This window comes from Heliangelus exortis, chromosome 2 (assembly GCF_036169615.1).
Source record: "Heliangelus exortis chromosome 2, bHelExo1.hap1, whole genome shotgun sequence".
NCBI classification, from domain to species: domain Eukaryota; kingdom Metazoa; phylum Chordata; class Aves; order Apodiformes; family Trochilidae; genus Heliangelus; species Heliangelus exortis.
The window spans coordinates 67312237-67333602 of record NC_092423.1 but is presented as its reverse complement, the minus strand read 5'-3'; the positions used below and the strand labels follow the sequence as shown (position 1 = coordinate 67333602).

The window sequence follows — 21366 nt, the reverse complement described above, 5'->3', positions numbered from 1 at the left end:
AAAACCCCCACAAATCAGAAAACAAATTTCAACACTATTTTATCATCGATCCAGCTGACTGGCTGTAGATACAAGACATTTAAGAGGAAAAAGGTGGCTTATGCTTTTTTCCTAGATATAACCGATTTTCCAGAGCTGCATTAATATGTTTGGCTCTGTTTCTTTCAGTACAGGTTTTTATTGAAAGCATGATTTACAGGATGAAATCAGTTTGGATTCCCTCAGAATTCAGACAGGGTTTGAAGGGCTGGCATTTCAAGAGCTTCAAGTACTTGAAATGAAGAGCTTGTTAAAACAGAATACGTTTGAACAATCCCTGTTTTAACTAAACAATCCCCTCAGATAACAAATGCCCCTTATGAAACAAAGCCAACCCTACCTGTTTAAACAAAGCATAGAGCTTCAATTTAGCCTCATTCCCAGGATCCTTTTTCAAAAGCTTCAGTTGTTCTTGAGCCTTTTCAAAGTCTTTCTGGCTGACTTGCATGGTGGCTGCAGTCATATGCAGGTGAGTCGCTGGGATGCAAACAGCTTGTGCTTGCCTGTTAGGGAGTGGAAAGAAAAGATCCCATTGCTGGATTTTCTGTAATGCTAGAGGAGAAACAAATATGCAGCTTTTTGAAGACATTTAAAGTAAATGTAAAACATTAAATACCTGCACTCATTAAAAAAAAAAAAAATTGCAACAAAACACAAGATACTACAAATTCCAAGTAAGTTGCTTTAAAAGTTTTCTTTAGCTGCAACATAATTAACCTATAGAGGTATGTAAAGTGATAGTTTTAATACTGCCAAATGACAAAGAAAGTATGCAGTAATGCACCAGGTGAACATGCATAGACCACTAAACAGTGCTAGTGGTAAACTAATGATTTGTTGTTTCTGAATTAAATCAGACCCTACAGGTTCTGTCCATGACAACATAAGAAATACAGGACATTTGTATTAGTGGTTTAAATCTCTGCATGAAATGTGAACAGCTTCATGTGTCCATGAATTAAAAGGTGAATGTAACCTGTCTGTTTTTTTGTGATCTTTTCAAGTTTGTGTGGTTCTATCTTGAAGCACTTAGAACTGAAAGCCTGGTTCTCCAATCAGGGCAGTATGAGCAAAGACTTATTTCAAAACATACTTTGGAAAAGTGCTGTCTGTAAAAGAGCCTGTAGACACTTAAAATAAGAGTAAGTCAAAATAGTCTGGGAGAAGAACTTTTCAACAGAAAAAAAAGTAGAAAATGTAATTCCATGAAAAAACCCAAAACACTAACAACAACAAACAACAAAAAAACCAAAAAAAGCCAAACTCCACACCAAAGAATGAAACATAACTCAACCCTATAATACTTTGTGAAAGCAGGTTTCCTTCAACAAAGTTTTGAATAAAAATCCAGAGAGTCTAATAATTTTGGCTTTTTTCAGTAGGGCAAAATCATGTTGTCTCAGCTTTCTTTGGCTAAATCACAATTTATTTAAAATATTTTTATTATTTTTAAAATGTTAGTAGTATATGTATCAACATTCCTTCTCTATTTTAGTATAAAGAGAAAAAAATCCCAACTTACCCCACTATAATTTACAGAAATAGCTGTCATGTTAGAACATCATAAATGATAGATTTCATAACCATCCACATTTGAAAAATTAATAATTATCTCAAATGCAGACTGATAGAATGCTCAATCATTAATTTAATCTGTTAACGTTTCAGTGACAGAATCATCATTTTAAAGTCATTCCTAACATGAAAATTGTCTTTTTATACACGAGAATTTTAGATAAGTTCAATAGCACTGCTTATTTCAGAAGCATCCTCATTGATCTTATTTCTTAAATAAAATTTATATTCTGTTGGAAATCTAAAACTTACAGGCAGGAAGCATAAAGAATTCCAACTGTGTCCAATTTTATTCCTCTTTGATTGTATACAGCCAGAAGTTTTTAGTTGTCTTATAAAAATGCCCATTAAGATCAATCACTTATGTCCAGCTACAGAGCTTCTGTATTAACAAAGTCCAAGCTTCTGGTCTTTATTGGAGGTGTGTGTGCTATTGAATTTGAATGGCAGACAAAAGAATATTTTCTGTAATACTCAGAAAATTTTCCAAAAAGAACTTCAGAACCTGTATCAAAATGTTATTCTAGTAAAGAGAAATCTATCTGAAAAATACAAAATGGAATAGGCTATCAAAAAGGGCTGTAGGAACAGAGGGTCTTTTAACTTAAACTGATCAGATGTAGGATTTTACTAACATAGCAGTGCACCCAGGCAAATGGGGGTTAACCATCTGCCAGTTTAACTAACATTCAAGTAAACTGATGAGTTCAAAAGACTTTGTCAATTTAATAAGTTTATCCCTTAGCCAGCTGGGACATTATTTAGCTAAAGCTTTCAGCATCAATAAAAGCACTTTGCCAGGAAAACATGTACCTAAATGGATTTGATACCGACTTCATTTCTTTAGTTTGTTCTGGAATCACAGAACATGACATTCACTTTCAGGTCCTATTCAAAAGCATGTTTTTAAAGTCACATTTTCAGGAAAAAGAAAATGAGAGTGCAGGAAGACAACTAGCACTCCCTTCTGGTTTAGGGCTTTTTCCCCTCCCCTCCAGTTTTTCCAGCCGCGATTGGAGCTACTTGCGTGCTACTGTTCCCAAGATGATTCATGTATCTGGTAAAAGATTTTGTCTATCTAAGCAGTGATTACACTGAAAATGATTCAATGTTTAAAAAGAAAAAATTTGGTTCACACCATGACTGACAAGCAGGACATGACTATGGTAACACAATCCTTTAAGTACTATAAACAGGTTTAACAATCTCTTTAATACACAGCTTGATAGTGACCATAAATGACCAAGAGCATGGACAACTGGAGAGAGGGAAGCAGCACAGCAGATGGTCTGAAAGTATATATATGCCTTCAGCACAGATATTCATGGTTAAGGGTTTTGGGGATTTAGCAGGTCACAAGTTGTTAAGGATGCAAAGTGGACAAGTGAGAAGGAAGAGAAAACAGTTATGTGACTAAAAAACATGCCTGCCTAGGAAAAAGTGGAATGATCTTTTAGTAAGTCCAGACTCAGAGCTACTTTCCCATGCTATCTGGTTACACCTAGCTTTACTTCTTAGCTTCAAAATGTTTGGGTAAAATGACTCATCTATCCCCTTCAAATACACCATCTTTGATTCTTCTTTTCCTCCTTACCTGCCAGTTCATAATAGTAAACTAAGCAACTAAAGCCTGGTTATAAAAAATGCCTCTTTTCTTTAGTTCTTCCTTTCTGCTTATAGCTCAGTTCTCTGCATGATACCGATGACTTCAACATCAGCGATGAGCACCAGTTCTCAAGATGCTAAAGCTGACTGGTACTATTTCTCTATTAAAATAATAAAGGATGAAAATGCAAGGGAAAAATTAAGTTATTTCACTTTATCCACCTTGGTAAGGACCTTGTTCTTCAGAGTGATACACAAATAGCCAGAGCAGAGTTCCTTGACTCCAAGCAGATCATATAAAGAAGGCAGAGAAGACGACTTGTCACCTGTCAGCACACACATCAACACTGCTATCTCTGGGACCACAAAGTGACACCCTGCCACAATCCCCAAGACCAAGGAGCAGGAGAGGCTACTGTAACCCACTACAGGGAGGACTTACTCCCTCCTCTGTTGTTCCCTTGCAATTCCATCACTGAGCAAATCCACACCTCATTTTAGCAGCCTTGCCAAAACAACCACAAGGCAGGCGGAGGAGCCTGGAACATAAACTACATACTACTGGTGTCAAACCTGCAGTTTCAATTCAAACAGAAAACGTGGAAAGGTAATCAGAGCCCCCTCTGTAATCCCCCTTCTCATCTACATGCTGCAACAAAGCTGTTTTACTTCCTTCGCAAAGGTTCCCTGCAGACAATCAGCTGCCACTGTCCCACTGCTACAAATTACCTTTGTTGTACCAGGTCCCACGGAAGGGTGGTGAGGGCCCAGCAACCTCCCCCAGCTGTAAAAAGCCAGCTCCCACCAGAGGAGAGAGGCAAGAGGAGTCACAACTTGGCAGAGCAGCCAGACACCACGACAAATGGCTATGCACTCCTGTAAGATCGTTCACTTGGTACTTCACAAGCTGTACACTCTGAAAAAAAAGAAATAAACCCTGGGCATCACTGCCTGAGTTTGAAAAATCCAGGCTGACAATAATATCATATTAATTTTCTTGCTTTGGACATCTTTTTGTTCCCATTCTTGCTTTGGACATCTTTTTTTTCCAATTCAGTCATGCCGGGTATCTTGCAAACCCATCGTTTACCCTGCTCACTCTACCTGTTCACATAAATGTCTCTTATTCTGATAAATATTCAACCATAAGGCTCTTAAAATATTTCTAAAAGTTGTTAGGCTGAAAGTAGTCTCTCACTGCTTAACAAAAACTGCAAAGCCCCTCATTACTGTGCAGTTCTGTCACTCACATAAGAACTTTCATAGAGTTAAAAATGCCAACTTTTTGCACAATGGTGTCTGCTCACTTCCTAACTTTTAAAGCAACTTAGCAGTTTCCTCATTAAGACTACACAGAAGATCAAAAAGATCTCTTTGCACAGGAAACATCAGACATGCTCAGTGAAAGAAAGGGATGGATATACCTGAACTCCATCTTCCATTTACTTAAATAAATGGTTTTCTCTTAAACATTAGTAGATCCTGAGGAAATAAAGCACAGACAAAAAGCAGTTAAAAATACTATTAGGATTAAAAGCAGTAGGTGGTGCTAGAAACACGTGGGTTTAAAACTCCTGACAGAACAGGAAAATGCTCATTTTACATTATTGTAACTATCTTCAGGGAGAGAAGGAAGGAAAAGAACAGGAAGTGTTGTCAGACAGAAGCAAGCAGTACATTAAAGTGTCTCTCAGATGAATCCTGGAACATATGTTTAATAGGAGATGTGGGTATCTTTTGCCCATCATGTGTGATACTTCAGATAATACACGTGCCATCTCTTCTTTGCCATGATGACTATGGCAATGTGCTGTGTGACTCCGTGCTGCTCTTTCCACATGTTCCTCACACAGAACACCGAGCAGTGCAGTAGCTGCCCCTTTGCTGTTTCACACAGACCTGGTACTACAGCATCATAAAGTGGCAATATTTCTACTCACGTTCTTTCAATCATGGGAGAAAATTAAACAAAATACTGTTTTGCTGGTGCTACTGGAGCAGCAGTTGTATGGGCTGTTCAGGTATTTTCAGTCAGTGTCCTGGTTTGGGCCAAGATAAAGGTGATTTTCTGTCTTATACTTTTGCTTTCAACTACTTACAAGAGACTAAGCTGAAAGCAAAAGTACAAGACAGAAAACCACTTTTATCCTGGCCCATCTATATCTTAGAGAGCACCTGTTACTGGGTTTAATTGCCAGGCCAGTGTTAAACCCTGACAGTCAGGATACAAAGCAATGAATTCCCCCAAACCTCAAGGTACCAAGTGTGTGTTTGTAACTAAACCGAGTTTCTGATTAACAGGTCTCTCCAGAGTCCCTGCAAAGAAAAGTCAGCACATGTTGCCAGCCTAGGCCACCACTGTTTCTGAGGCACCAGAGTCTCAGCTACAAGGTTCAGGACCCCAAAACTTGTCCTGAGTGTTTCACCAGGTCTACTCCAGCACCAGCAGCTGCTGTTCTGAGAGGCTGCTGTGAAGTCAAGCAGGGGAGCAACCAAATGAGACCTCCTTGCTGCCTCATCTCCTACTGTTGGGACACACACAGCCAAAGCAGAGAAACCACAACACCACAGCAGGGTGACCAGGGTGGTTCTTGCCTCCTGACACCCATTCATGGAATGCTCCTGCTCATGGAATGCCTGAGCAGCATCTCAGGCTTCAGTCCCACTCCTTCAGTAGCACTTATCCCATTTTCATTCTCCCTCAAAATTATCCCAATCTTTCTTCAAGAAGGAGAAAGAAAGGAGTCTGGAGATGGAATGGCAGCCCTTAATCATTAGTTCAGCTACATCAAGAGATGCAGGAGTGGGGAAGGTCGCCTCCACAGGCAACTATAGCAACTGTTAGGAAATGAGGCATTTGAGAGGAATAAAAACCAGTATTTAGACTGTAACTGTAAGAAAAGTAACTGGACCATCTGGAAAAAGATATTCAACTCAAGACACCAGCTTCTCTTTATTTTACCTCCCTAGACTTCACATCAGAATCCCTAAAAAGAAGGTTGAAAAAGGCTGATACTCCAATTATGACAACAAGTAAAGCATTAGCAGCATTTCATAGCTTTTTCTGTAATTAGGAAAATAACATTACTGTTTTCCAGATTCACTTGCAGCATTTTCTGCACACAGCAAATTTACAGTTGTATTTCACTTTATTTTGCTGAGTGAGAAGCTACTGTCCATTCTGCTAACACAGAAATCACTACCAGTTGCCAAAACCACCATTTATCGTGCTGTTGGTTATTTACTACTAAATCCAAACAGATATTTACCTACACAATAGCACAGCATTAAGGATTCATAAATGTTCACACACCAGAGAACTAACACACCAATACAAGCATTTTTCCTGTGCACCTGAAGGTAGATGGGGTTAATGTCAAATTTCTGCTCAGTCCTCCAGTTTCTCTCTCCATACAAGCTACCTAGAGCTAAGAAGAGAAAAGAAGATGCAGCTAACAATCTGGAGCAATCATTCCTGCTTTGCTGCTGGAGGGTAAAAAAAGGACAGGTATATGGGGAGGATGGGATAATTGATTCATACAGAAGACTTGGGCAGAGATCCTTCCGGCTGCAGAAGCAAAGCAATCCTCTCTATGTTCCAGGCTTCTCCCAAAGACCTTCAGATCACTTGACTATATGAACTATTTCTTTGTCATATACTCCTCTCAGGTTGTTTCTTCTCCTCAGCCCCCTCCCCTCTGCAGAATTACTTTGCTTCTCATGAGTGTCTGTCAAATAAATGTCTGTTACCATGTCCTGTCAGACTTCTAGGTGGAAAGCAGTATCCCTCTAAGTTGCACAGACTGACCTTCATACAAACAGGATATCGTACTGAAGAAACTTTAGATTGACAGCTTTTACATTAATAGAGTTAAGTTACTTCAGCTGCTAATTTTTAGTCCTGTAAAGTTTCTTATACTCTGAAATGTGGAGTAACCATATTTGACACATAAAATGACATCTTGAAAAAGCCTGCATCTGCTTTCACAACTATCCCATGGGAAAGCTTCCACTTCCCCTCATTTGCATGCACCTCCTTAAAGAATCTCTGACATTAGTTAAAAGTAAAACAATTCAGAACACGGACAAATGAAATTATGTCTTCATTCAGATGATGGAGAAGAAGAGACTGCCTCTAACAATTTTTGTCTGTTCAAATTTCAGTAACTAGCATATTTTCCAACATATAGAAGCTACAAAAGAAGGAAACAGTTAAGTAATTGAGTTACTCCTTTGAGTTAAGCTCAACCCCCCTAATTTTTCATGACAGTGACTTTCATACCTTATAATCCAGAAGGCAACTGTTCTGCAGTAACTACTGCATGCAAAGCAGTCTGTACTTTCCCCACGTAAGTTCACAGGCTCAGCTGGTTTGAGTCCTGCACTGCTACCACTAAGATGCACTGTGGCAGTAACTTAGTAGTAATCCAAGTTAGCAGGTGACAGAGAGTTAGCAGTAGGTTACCATCAGCTTAGTTACCAGACTCCACTTTTATTTCTTCATGCAGCAAGAACTAATGCACAGCTCTGTTTGGTAAAGCAAGGCCCCTGCAAAGACCTATCACGTACATCACTTCTTCAACCAAAAACTGGTAGCCTGAGAAAGTGTTATCAGCACCAAGGTTACTCTCTAGAAAATAATGCATTTGATTCACTTGGCAAAGTTGTATCTGTCATGGTAATAACAGAGTTGTTGATGACTCAGTAGACAGACCCACAGTTTTCATTAAAAACAAGATAACTTTCCTGGTGTACCAGCACAGCCTCTGGCAGTAGCCCATTAGACCGCAGCTACTGTGGAGTAAATAAAACATATTGCTCTCAGATATTAGGAATACTTCTAGTGTTCTGCTGTTTCCAATGTATCTATCTAGAAGATCAGTGCAAATACTCTATAGACAATTCACTAACTGCTGCTATAACAGAAAGTCAAATTAGTTTGTTGTTTACGTAAGAACATTTCAATAGTTTCCCTAAAAACAAGTTTGGTGTATAAATCGTTTTCAGCTTTTAGTGTTCCTACACTGTTTTGACATGTAAAAAGCTAGAAGATAATGATGTGTCTGTTGGCAAATCGAAGTACTGAATCACTGTTGTTTAGTGTAATAGGCTCAGCTGTGCCTGATTTTTTTTTTTTCAATATTAAAGAATAGCTAAGTATCCAAGATCTAGATCATTATTCACCAAGATCTGAAACAGGATGCTCTTTGTGCTCTATACAGGTACAGCTAATATGCTCTCATCACAGCTTCTGGGGGGAAAAATGGGATAATCTCCTGAAATCTCTGCAAAAACTTCCTATTTTCAGCAGACTTCAGTTAAGTAGACACAGTGAATTTGTAAAGCATAAGAGAATCTCTTTTACGTCCTCAGTCCACCCAAGAAGGAAGACCCATGAAGAAGTCCACCCATGCAGGAAGACTTATAGATATCCTCCCAAACACATTCAAAATTTACAAACATGAATCTTACAAAAAAAATAGAGCTGTCATACATGTGATATTTTTTGAGAATCACTCAAAGATTATTATAGTATTTGGAGAGTAACAAACTCACACAGGTTCTTTACGCATTCTTATCCAAGGAAACTTTATCAAGAGAGTCAAAGACTCAGAATAATATTGTGCTAATGGAGAATGGAAAAAAGCCATCTTTATTTGGCCTCTAGGAACAAATCCTGACTGTATGGTGAGCAAGAAAGCATACACTTCCATGTTAATGGCTTTTTGGCTGTGGTAGGTAGGTTTTTCACAAAAACACTACCAGCTGCTGGAGCCCCATCCACATTAGAAAACCCACAGATACCCCCCTGCTAGTTCAGATGAAGCAGTGAATGAACACCAAGTATTTGTCTGAAGCTTGCTTTCTCTCCTGAATTCATGACACCTATATATACTGGGGATGGACACAAAGAATACAGAACATACTGTACTATGAAACAATGAAGCAGTATTTGCCAATGTCTTACCCTGTCTAAATGCAGAATTCTCTCCAATAATTTGGAATTAAACAAATTAGGTCTAAACACAACGCAGTACACTGCTCTTGGTTTTGGCACTACTTCCAGCACTCACACAAGAAAAAGTTACAGGTGTCCTGTAAAGACCCAGGCCAATTTACTTGATAATAATCTGGTGATGACTTGGGCTTAGATCTAAAGTTCTCACATACATGAAATACAGTTCCGTCACAGCAAAATTTACAGCTGCCCTATGAATAAAAATGTTATTGAAATATTTTATCATTTTCCAAATGATAACTGTCATTTTAGATACCCTCCTGCAATATGCTTTGCTCTTAATTTTACCAGAGAACAACCGAGCTTGTGACTCCCCCCTAAGTCATGCCTATGAAATAAAGCACTGAGGTTTGTCACTTTTAGAAATTAAATCTGCACATTTCAAAGAGCTTCAAGACAACTTGGAAGAAGTTTAAGCTGTAGGACTTAGAAGTTTGCACCCATAGCAGCAGCTCCCATGACAGAGGTCAGAAGCTCACCCTGGATAGTGCTGTTACTACTGGGGCTGCAAGATGTATAATCACATTGGATTGTGCTATTGTTATAGAAGATTGTGAAGAACTATTGGTTGACAACCCAAATAACTTGGAAGTTTCTCTCCAGAATAAAAGTGACTCATCCAGCATCTTACTGACAATTAAGAAAAACAACACAAAGCCAACCAGAAAGAGTCTCTTGTTTCAGGAACAGGCTTGTTAATACTAATATATTTGAAGCAGTAAGCATTTTACAAGCATATTTATAATGTTATAAAATGATAGCATATTTGAAATAAAAATGTTAGCCTGTTTTAATGGTTGGTTTCTAAGGATCAAATTATTCAAGAACTATTGTGCATTCTACAAGTTATATACCTCTTATATCTTATTTTCAGAATAAATATTACCAGAGCAGCTTACTACAAAAATAGTAGCCACTTTTTTGGAGTGCCAAAGAGCCAGCAAAGAATCCATACACAATTAATCTAATCCTCAAGAAATCATTCCAGATAATGGAATCCCCTCCACTCAGCAGTAGTGAACCCACCCGTTTACAGTCCTGAGTCCCCCAGTACAAGAGAGCCATGGACATACCAGAAAGACTCTAGTGAAGGGCCACAAAGATGCTTAAAGAACTGGAGCATCTCACATGGGTGTAAAGAGGAAAGAACCAGGCTCTTCTTGGTGCCCACTGACTGGATAAGAGGCAATGGACACAAACTGAAGCACAGGAGGCTCCCCCTGAACATGAGCAAACCCTTTCTTACTGTGAGAGTGACTCAGAACTAGCACAGGTTGCCCAGGGAGGTGGAAGTGTCTCCATCCTTAGATATCAAAAAGCTGTCCAGACATGGCCCCAGACAACCAGCTCCAGTTGGGCCTGCTTGAGCAGGGGGATTGGACCAGGTGATCTCCAGAGGTCCCTTCCAACCTGTAATTCTGTGAAAACCAAACACATTTAACCTGCTAGCTATCCTGAAGCAGTACACAAGTGGTCCACTAACTTCAACAGCTTACTTCTAGATTAGACTTTGAAGCTACAGCTCTTGCCTTCATCTGAAAGCCTTCAGAGTCTGTTTCAGGGGAGGAATTGGAATGACCCACACTAGGACACTCAAAAAAATCAGTAGACTACAGTTGCAATTGAACTGTGGCTGTTTAAATTCTCATCTGACATACTCACTCTGGAAGTCAATCACTATTCAAGGACAAAAACAGTACTGAGATGACTGTACACATCCAGTTTTTGTTACCAAGAAGTCCAATGACAGAGATCAATTTGGAAAAAAAATCCCCAAACTATTGACTGCCTAGGATTAGTAAAGGTGCTTCAGAGAGCAAAGTACACCATGAGCTAACAAATTCTAAAAGCAAAGGTTCCCCTGCTACCATTTTTCAGACAAGCACAGACCAGGCTGGGACAGGAAGGTCTGCACATGCCCTCTGCCACTAGGAAAGACATTTATCTTCAAGCTATCCTAGCTAGAGACAAAATACAAGATATACCAAAAACTGTATCAGGACCTACAGGGGACAAATCTTGTGTTACTTCCTTCTCCAAAATAATTAAAAAAAAAAAAAAAATTAAAAAAGGCAAAAAAGGGAGGCGGTGAGAGGGGGAAAAAAGGAAAAATGAGAGAAGGAAAAAACCCAAATCCTTCCTTCTGGGGAGTCAGATGCCAATAAAAGACAACATATTTTAGTAAACAGGTGAAAGGATATTCTGATAGGAGGAAGTTCTGGAAGCTTGGGGTGTTTTTTTAAAAATCTGTTTGGTTTTAAAGATGGTTTTGCACTACCACAGTCAAAAAGCTACAATGAACTATGTGGTCAGATAGCACTGAGGGCAAAGTTGCGTTTGCTTATTTCTAAACCAACACAGTGATAACTTCCATTTTATCTTCAATTAAAACAGACTTCATTCAGTGACTGGATCATAGACATTGCCATTTGGAGTACTCCACACTGTCAGAAGAGAGGTAGCTTTCATACACACACCAAAGAGCAGCATAACAAAACATTACACAAGTTCTCTCTGGATTTCAGCACAAACAAAATCTGTACTTGCTTAATTTACTGCAACCTACTGCTGTTACACTTTCTGTAGGTGTTTAGGTCAACATTAGAAGCCAGTGCCTTATCCTTGCTTTCAGTGATAAAAGGCTATGGCCAGGATTAGTTTAAACCAAGATGCTGGCAAATTCTCACATAGCTACATGTTAATCACTGCCCGAGCACTCCAAAACCAAACAAGTAGCACCACCTATTCAGCGACTTAAAGCCTGAGTTTTGATGGAAAAAAGCAGCCTTCAAGAACCCGTTCCAAGAGAGCATTTGCTTCATCTTTTCTGGTGGAACATGCTGGTGGAGCATGTACTGAATTCCTTGGCACTGGTTTCTGATTCCCTGTGAAATAAAATAAGGTTTAACAAGACTTTTAATATCTCAGTTTTTTCTGGAGTCTGCTGACTACAGTCTAAATTTTATTACAGTGAACTTCAGGGGAACCTGAAAAATGTATGCTGTCATCAGTGGGCTCATCAAAATAGAAAAGCTCAATCATTTTAATTAATCAGAATAAAAGAAATATCCAGTTTGAACTGAGTATCCATACATAATAGTTTTAAAGCAGATTATTTCACATTGATCAATGTTTAAATTCCTCTTTTAAGACAGAGCAATCAGGAAATTGGGGGGAAAAAAAAAAATAAAATCACAAATATTCTTATGCTGAATACAACAGTAAACTGAGGGGAAAAAATTGACATAAGTGGTTCAATCTTCTGTACATGCTCACTCTAACAAAGATAACTACCAGTGAAACTCCTGGGGTTTACTTCAGAATTACTATAAATGAAAGTTACTTGTAAACAAGTTTAATTACAGTGGATTAATCCTGAACATCAAGCCCAGGTAGAATGTTATGTTTTGCACTATGAATTCTGAATTCCTGACATTCAGGTGTTTCTCATTTCTTCATACGTGCAATGTTCCAAAGGCTGTTAGAAATAAACAGACTGATTTTTATTCTAATGAGGACTGCTATGCAAGAATGAAGTATAGTTTGTTTGCTGTCTTCACTAGATCGCAACTGCAGACAGAACATAATATGCACAGAGGGAGATGTACAAGGGAAGAGAGACATAAGTAGTTTCTTAGAATGGTACAATCCAAAGATAAGCATCTTCTACCCTGGCAAAGGACAAAATTATCACTGTATTAAATTTAAAATCAACCTCCAAACATTTCAAAATGTATTTACATTTTCCTTGAGAATTTCCTAACTACCTTCTGATGGGGAAGGAATCTTAAAAGGCAAGGACAGAAACAAACTGTGGTTCTTCATGTCAAGTGGAACCACCACCTTATTTGCATTCAACATGATCAAATTCTTTGTAACTCCACACAGAACCACCAGATCATTGACTTAAGCAGACAAAGCTGACAAGGTCACGCTGATTCCAATGAACAGGTGCTTCAAAGCAAATTAACTACAACAGAAATCTGTGTTCCAGGCCAATCCATTTTCAAGAGTTCCAGACACCTTGGGCTTAGTATTTGCCGCGAGCTGTCAAATCCAGCTCAATTATGTACATTTAGTGAGCTTGCTGCTCTGGATTTCATCTTGTTGATTTTAACTGCTGGGTTTAACTACTGTTCAAAACAGTTTAACTTTTAAATAAGAACATGAATCTAGTAGGATGCTCTTCTGGACAATTGTTCAATCATTGCCCAACTACCTTTTGTCTTTTATGTTGTATCAGTCAATATGTGCAAACAAGATGTAGCAACTGATGCAATTAACACTGGCCTTTGCAGAAAAAGTCTTCCATTAAGAGATTTAATTGTCCATTTTCCATGGACTAGTTAGGCTCAGTATTTAAGACTGTTTTAAGATGAGTTTACTCTAACAGCTGTTTCAGAATCCCAGCCCTTAAAGAAAAAGATATTTAAGATTCATTGGTGGTACAAAAACCCTTTCTGAAAGACTCTGAAGGTTAACTTACAGCTGCAATACTGAGTGGAGCTAATTTCACCAATATTTTGCAAAAAGTTACTGCAAACATCAATTCTGGCAAGGTTTCAAGAAAGGAAAGAGGTGATTTTAATAAAAGTAAAATAAAATAAAAAACCTACCCAAAAGGTAAGGAAAATACGACAAGCTCTAAGCTTCTGATTGACCTGCAGCAAGACAGAAAAAGCTATGCTTGAAAAGAGGTTTAAAATCAAGACAGTTTTGTGCTCTGATTGCTTTCCTGGTCGTCAGGAGGTAATGATCTGTCATTCAGAGTTAGTCATGGGTTGGTGAAGACAACTTGGCTCACAAGCATCAACCAGAAATAGAGTTCTGTGCTACCACATGGAAGTTTGAAAAGAAACATCATTATCTCAAGCAGGAGGAGCAGAGCAGAGGACCTATATAATCAAAGAGTAAACCAAGGAGAGCTGATAAAAAGAAGCCTGTCACAGGAAAAAAAAAAACCAAACCAAAAAACATTGTCTGACAGGAAATAGGAAACAGCTGAGCAAGACAAGCTAGAACAGCCCAAGACACAGTACTGAGAGACATGACATAAGAGACTCAAATCAAAACACAAGACCACATGTAAGAAAGCAACAGAGAGTAAAAAGCATAATCCACAAGGCCTCCCTGGTGTAGAGTTAGGGTATGTGTTTTGTGCTCTAGATAAAACACAACCCTGTAGCTGCACTTTTGCAGTCAACATGCCAAGATGCTCTCCCACCCAACTGCTAACAGGTGGTGGTGAAGTTGTGTAGAGGTTCAGGAGGCTGCAGGACATCCATCCACTGCCTATGCAGATCCTCAGATCAGGAGTGAAACCATGGCCAGCTCAGACAAGTCTGAACACCTGGGGAAAAGCTTCAGTCATAAATGCAACTTCTACTGCTAGCGCAAGAGGTTCTGGTACAGCCCCACAGAAGACTCCAGGGTGTTAGCAAACAGGGTTTTTAAGAACACAGTCTGATATACTACTTGAGACCAACACTGCAAAAATCCAGTCCTCCTCCTTGCAAACAGGGCTGACTGGGGGTGACATCAGGAAAGGGAAAGAAAACAGCTGCTGCAATACAGAAATAGGGACTGGCAGTGGGAAGTGGGTGAGAAGTGAAGAGGCAACTGTGTCGCTTTTGCTCAGCCAGCATAGGAATACCAGAACAAAGCTACTACATTTTTTGTCCTTATCCAACTGCATCTACCTGAACAGGACTGAGAGAAAGGACCAGACGTGTCCCACTACAAGCTAATTAACTCCCTGTGGCCAAACCTGAAAAAAAAAAAAAAAAGACAGAAGAAGGGGTAACACCAAACTTACTGGTCATCTCCAGGATGACAGTAGCCTCAAAGAGGTTTTCCACAAGTCAAGGCTTATATGCACCCTGGGTGCAACTATGTCTACATGCAGGAAACGTTACTGCCTATCTGCAACAGTGGAAAACTGTTTCCATCCTCCTCACACAATAAGAACAAGTAAAAAATACAAGTAAACCCCCGTGATGCAGCTGATTGAGGATTAACAGCGATAAAGAAGTATTTTTGAGTAATGACCTGGAATACTGAGCTGCTTCTCACTGAGAAAGGCCCCACTGCATAGTCATTCAATGAAAGCAGAAATAATATCCCAGCTGCAAGCCAACAGTTTTTCTTCCACCTCTAATAGAGAAGTTTCCTCATAACATGCACAGTTCCAGGGCAAAGACAACCTCTCCAGGCCTTCCCTCAGGACTTTGCATCTGACTGGCTTAGTGGGAGAGAAAGCAGAAAAGAGCTGTAAGTTCTGCAGTCAGAGATCCGAAGAGTAACACTGCACTACCAAGTGAAAAATAAGTGATGCAGGAAGAAGGTTCAATTAATTCCCAGACAGAAACAGAAAAGGGCTGCATTGACTGATTAATTATAGATTCATATTTTGCTGGGACTTGAGCACCTGAGCTCCTGCTGTGTGGGTGGGCTGTGAACTTTCAGATGTTGCAGCAAAGCCAAGAAGAAACTTGGGACACTGCTCAATAGCCTTGAGAGAAGTGAACTGAGACCCGTAAGACTGCTGCCTCCCAAGCTGAAGAGCTGCCACTGTAGTAAAAACAAGTTTACTGTAGGCAAGAAGTATTCCAGAACAAGAAGGCTACCTAAGCAAGGACAAACCAACAGCTTAAGAAAAAATTAACAATTTTTCAATCCAGTTCACCTTCTTGGTACGATGATGCCTGCTTCACTATTGTACTTAGAACCTTGCTCACTGAATACACTTAACACACCAAATGCTTAGTTTTCTTTGAGTATTTATTAATTTATTTTTGATACAAAGAGGAAATTGACTTTGTGATTCCTACTTGTACACAAGCAATTTTACAGTAGAACTTCCAATTTAGTAACTTTCAATAAAAATGTCAATCCTGCAACTCTACACTTATCCACAAGGCATTCCATCCTATCTGCTTCCCACTGCCCAGGTAACACTGAAGGTGCACAGCTGCCCCAGCACCCATTGCTGCCTGTGACAGCTGTGTTTGGAGAGAGTTTAAAAGAGATAGGCAATAAAAACACACTGCAGGAGATACTACAAGACCTTTTGGAAAGCCAGTCATTTTAGCATTAGGCCTTAATTAGCTGGACATGCACTTAAGCTTGGTTTGGGGGGGACTGATGAGGGGAGAGTAGGAAAGCCACAAGAAAACACCGAATTCCACATTCTTCTCTGTAATTCAGGATGGTTTCAGATGCCTTACCCCCTGACTAACCAACAATTTCTTTGGTGGTGAAACATTTGCCTCAGCGGACAGAAACAGAAGAGTAAAGGCCTTGCTGAAAGAAGGCAACAAATGCAGGTTTCCCACGGCCAAACACTTGCAAGGTGGGCGGGAGGGCTAGAAGTGCCCCCACTTTAAACCAGCAGTGACCTCCCCGGTCCTGGGGACGAAATCCTGCTTATTAACCCCATATATGGTCCGCACAGCGAGAGTTAACCCAGACTATCAAGCGGCACAGCTAGGGCAGCACCTGGTTTCCACGCCGGGCCCAAGCTGCAGGGAGAGAGGGCTGCTCAGGAGTGAGGCAGCCGCCGGCCCTCCCGCCCCGTTCCACGGCGCTCACCCCTCCGCCAGCACCTCCGCTGCCCGCACCCGACCTCCCCCCGGCCCCTATGAGATGAGGGTCCCGCCGGGCAGCCCCGGAGGAGGAAGGCTGCTGGGTAAGGCCGCCCGGAGCCCGCCGCCGCCTGCTCACCCCGGCGGGCGTCGCGGAGACAGCAGCTGAGAGGAGCCGTCCCTCCTCGGGGATGTGCGCGGTGCGGGGATGTGTGAGGTGATCGGAGCTCACCTCATTTCGCGGAGCGGCCGCCAGCAGAGCCTCCGGACGAAGGTCAGGGCCGGCGCCGCCATAACAGGGGAGGGGAGTGGGAGGAGGAGGAGACGGCAAAGCCCGCCCCTCTCTCAGATAAAGAGGTGGAAGCTCCACAGGGTGGGCGGGTTGAGGGCGGTGGCTTCGCCGTGAGCCGCTGAGGGAGTGTTGGGAGGGCTGAGGCGGCGGTGTGGGAGGGTCCGTCGGGGTGTCCCAGATCCCATCGCTGGGAGCAGTGGGGCAGCCCTCTGAAACTCTGGCATCTAAAATGGGCTTCGAAGGGTAGAAATGGAACAGCCTGATCAGGCGGGAAATGAAGGGACGTGAAATGTATGCGCGGCCCCGCCCTGGCCAAAAGTCATGGACTCTGCTCGGCCCCCACCGAAAGTGCCGTGTAAAAAAGATCGCGTTGTTGCTTTTGACAAGGGCATGTAGCGATGGGACATGGGGTAAAGGCTTTAAACTAGAAGAGAGTAGATTTACGTTAGACATTAGGAAGAAATTCTTTAGTGTGAGGGGGGTGAGACACTGGCACAGGTTGCCCAGGGAGGCTGTGGCTGCCCCCTCCCTGGAAGTGTTCAAGGCCAGGTTGGATGGGGCTTGGAGCAACCTGGGCTGGTGGGAGGGGTTTGGTTGCAGTTTCCAAGTACCAGGTTGCAGTACATAATTTTAAAAAAAAATTTTTTTTCCCCCTCCTGCTGCATCAGTGATGTGTGGCTCTGGTCAAATCAAAAGTAGCTGACTTTTTTTCTAGCATAGGGATTGTATTTTTGCGGGAGCGGCAAAGAAAATGCGTGCAACCAATATGGTTGATAAACGGACTTCTGGTTTATTGCGCAGCAACTTTTGCTTATATAGTGCTTCCGTGACCACACCCCAGCCACCAACATAACTTTTTATTGGACACCCGGTGTGTTTACCTGTAGCACAGCGAATCCCTGGTGCAGGTAGCACCGGAGTATGGGCCGATCTAATTGGCCTCCCAAACATGGGGTTGGGCATAGCAAAGGGGTCGTACCTCCTATCTCTTCGAGAATATTCAGGAATATTCTCCAACATTCTCCAAACCTCTCTAACATTCCCCAACATATTTAAATATGGGTATTCTTTTTTGAACTTGGTACACCTTGAATTTTACTGATGATTACACACCCAAAACCCTAGGAATTCTCAATTTCAGACACAATCTTTACTGGTTTACACCTCTAGCTGTCCTATTTAAAACAGGTGTTTATTTGCAGTTTAGTCTCCCAGTGATAATTTCCTTCTCTGCTACACAGCGCTGTGAGGTGAAATTAATTCAGATCTGTAGAAGACATTGAAAACACTGTCCTGTAGGTGTTGTAGTAAATGCTGTTGTTGATCTATATCCTTTACTTAGCCTTAATCAAGCAAAACTCATGGCTTTTAAGTATGTACCTTGTTAGACAGACAATATTTTTAATGCATAAAACCAAACTGTGGGCTAAATTTTGCCTAAAGATATAGGAATGAGGCTCTGTGTCAATAAGAGAGAGAGTTTGGCTCTAAAATGCTAGCATTTTAAAATCAAATTATAACACTTTTTTTTACTGAAACCTGATGCACACAACAGTTTTAGTAGTTTGAAAAGACCAGAAAATTCATTACATGAATGTGATATAATGAGCATCATTTGAAAGTTTATTGTAGTAGTATTGTTAGCACTAATGTAATGAATCTAGAGATGATTCCCTAGAGAACTCATTTAATAAGTTGCTGCAGATGTATTGTTTGAAAAACAAGTCCCTAATGACAATGCCCTCTCTAGCATTTTATTGATAATGTTAAGATGAATGTTTTTTCCTGGATACATTTTTATCCTTGTGTAAAATTCTTATATTATTTAATTTAAAACAGTACAGCTTTGCATTTCATGCTACGGTGTAGAAGTTACATGAAGAGAGGTAAAATAGCGCATTTTTCCTGAATTATCTTTGTATTTAAGTTTCTACCCTCTAAAAAGCTCAAGAGATACATTTGCTTAGCTGAAGATAACTATCAGTAATCAAAGAGTCCCATTAGACCTGGCTTACTCATTTCAATTCTAAAGCAAAATATTCTCTTAGAGTATGTTTTCTATTGCCTCTGTGTAGGTGAATACGAAGCATAGCAGCTGTGCTTTATTTGAGAGCTTCCTTCTCACCCAATACCACTTGCGGAAAGCTTTTGCTGCTAAATATCTTAGATTTTATTTTTCTTAATTTCTTTCTATTGAATTGATGTCAGTTTAAATAGGCCTTTTAAATAAAGTCACACTGCAACTTCTGAGAATGAATTAACATTTTCCAGTATTACCTCAAGGCAGCAAAAAGGTATCCCTGGATTCAAAGATGGATTGTTTTCTATAGGAATTAAATACAGACACCAGCAGTATTCAGTGCTCACCAGAGCACAGATGAATTCTAACTGCCGTGGTTTCTTTTCTCGTAATCTAAGATACAATCACAATCCATATATTGTGTCTACAAGAGTGCAATTTGCTGTATGTGTCTGTCTCTAGAAACCTATACCTTCACATGCCCTCCATCCTTTTTTTTTCTCTTCTCTTCTCTTCTCTTCTCTTCTCTTCTCTTCTCTTCTCTTCTCTTCTCTTCTCTTCTCTTCTCTTCTCTTCTCTTCTCTTCTCTTCTCTTCTCTTCTCTTCTCTTCTCTTCTCTTCTCTTCTCTTCTCTTCTCTTCTCTTCTCTTCTCTTCTCTTCTCTTCTCTTCTCTTCTCTTCTCTTCTCTTCTCTTCTCTTCTCTTCTCTTCTCTTCTCTTCTCTTCTCTTCTCTTGCCTTCCTTCCAAGTGCTTAACCTTCATATGGCTGCTTAGGTGATCTAAAATACTAAACAAAGCATTTTGTGCATAGCATGTCACATAAATGTTTTTCTAGTCTATTGGTGGTGTTGCTTTTTCCATCCATATGTGGTATTACTTATTTTCTTAGCATTTTTTTTAACCATTTCTTCTTTGCAATGTATTCTCACTGCTGGAAGTGGGATCCTGGGGGAGCAAAGTCACATACCTGCAGGATGGAATTTAAATGTGATTTTACCTTACACACTTTTGTTCTGGCCCTTTGTATATATGCATAAGTGAATTTTACCATGTATGTCCTGCCATAATAACTAAAAGCTATGTGTATGTTACAGAAACTATTGTACCCTTACTGCAAAACACAGAATAATGTAGTAAGTTTTGAAACTGCTGGATCATGATGTTTTGGTTGCAGAAGAAGTGGTTTGGCTGTTGAAATCTGTACCTATGAGCTATATGTTTAAACCTAATTGCAGGTTCTTTGACATGTTAATACAAGCCTGAACAAAAAAGTGTTTTGTATAGCTTCACAGTGAGAGGAATGGTGCTGACATCATGGGAGCTGATTCCAGTTTATCAAGGTGATTACTGTATCACCTGCATTTCCAGTTTCTTCAAGACTTCAAAATGTGCTACAACTTGACCAGCACAATAATTTTTTCCCCCCATAATAATAATTCTTGCATCTTTGGAATAATTTCTGCAGTCTTTATATTGGGTGTTTGCCAGTTTTCACAGATTCATAGAATGGTCTGAGTTGGAAGGGACCTAGTTTCAAGCCCCCTGCATGGCCAGGGACACCTCCCACCAGCCAAGGTTGCTCAAAGCCCCATCCAGCCTGGCCTTGAACACTTACAGGGAGGGGGCAGCCACAACTTCCCTGTTTGAACTGGGACAGTGTCTTACCACCCTTACTCACACTAAAAATTTTCTTCCTAATGTCTAACCTAAATCTACCCTCTTCCAGTTTAAAACTATTACTCTATGTCCTATCACTACATGCACTTGTGAAAAGTCCCTCCCCAACTTGCCTGTAGGTCCCTTCAGGTACTGAAAGGCTGTAACATCTCCCCAGAGCTTTCTCCAGGCTGAACAGCCTCAACTTTCCCAGCTTGTTTTCATAGGAGAGGCGCTCCAACCTTCTGATCATCTTTGTGACCCACCTCTGGACTTTCTCCAGCAGGTCAGTGTCCTTCTTGTGTTAGAACTCCAGAGATGGACAGAGTACTCCAGGTGGGATCTCACAGGAGCAGAGTAGAGGTGAAGAATAATCTCCCTCAATCTGCTGGCCACTCTACTTTTGATGCAGCCAGGATATGGTTGGCTTTCTGGGCTGCAAGAGCACATTGCTGGCTCATGTTGAGCTTCTCATCAACTGACACCCACAAGTCCTTCTCCTCAGGGCTGTTCTCGATCCGTTCTCTGCCCATCCTGTGTTTGTGCTTGTGATATCCCCAGCCCAGGTGCAGGACT

General features: G+C 40.6%; 1 protein-coding gene across 5 annotated transcripts in view; it reads right to left on the bottom strand.

The window, feature by feature from the left end:
• Positions 1-17199, bottom strand: part of ECI2 (enoyl-CoA delta isomerase 2) — a 28804-nt gene extending 11605 nt beyond the window's left edge. The window contains exons 1-3 of one of the 5 annotated variants that reach the window (XM_071736523.1): positions 17054-17162; positions 3949-4135; positions 380-542 (exon numbers count right to left, since the gene is read on the bottom strand). In XM_071736523.1, the coding sequence (XP_071592624.1) occupies positions 380-502 (123 nt within the window). In that variant the 5' untranslated portion in view covers positions 503-542; positions 3949-4135; positions 17054-17162. Of the gene's footprint in view, positions 1-379; positions 543-3948; positions 4145-16960 lie in introns of those variants that run through there. The other 4 variants (XM_071736522.1, XM_071736520.1, XM_071736524.1 and 1 more) reach the window with 4 other exon arrangements.
• Between the last annotated feature and the right edge of the window lie 4167 nt (positions 17200-21366).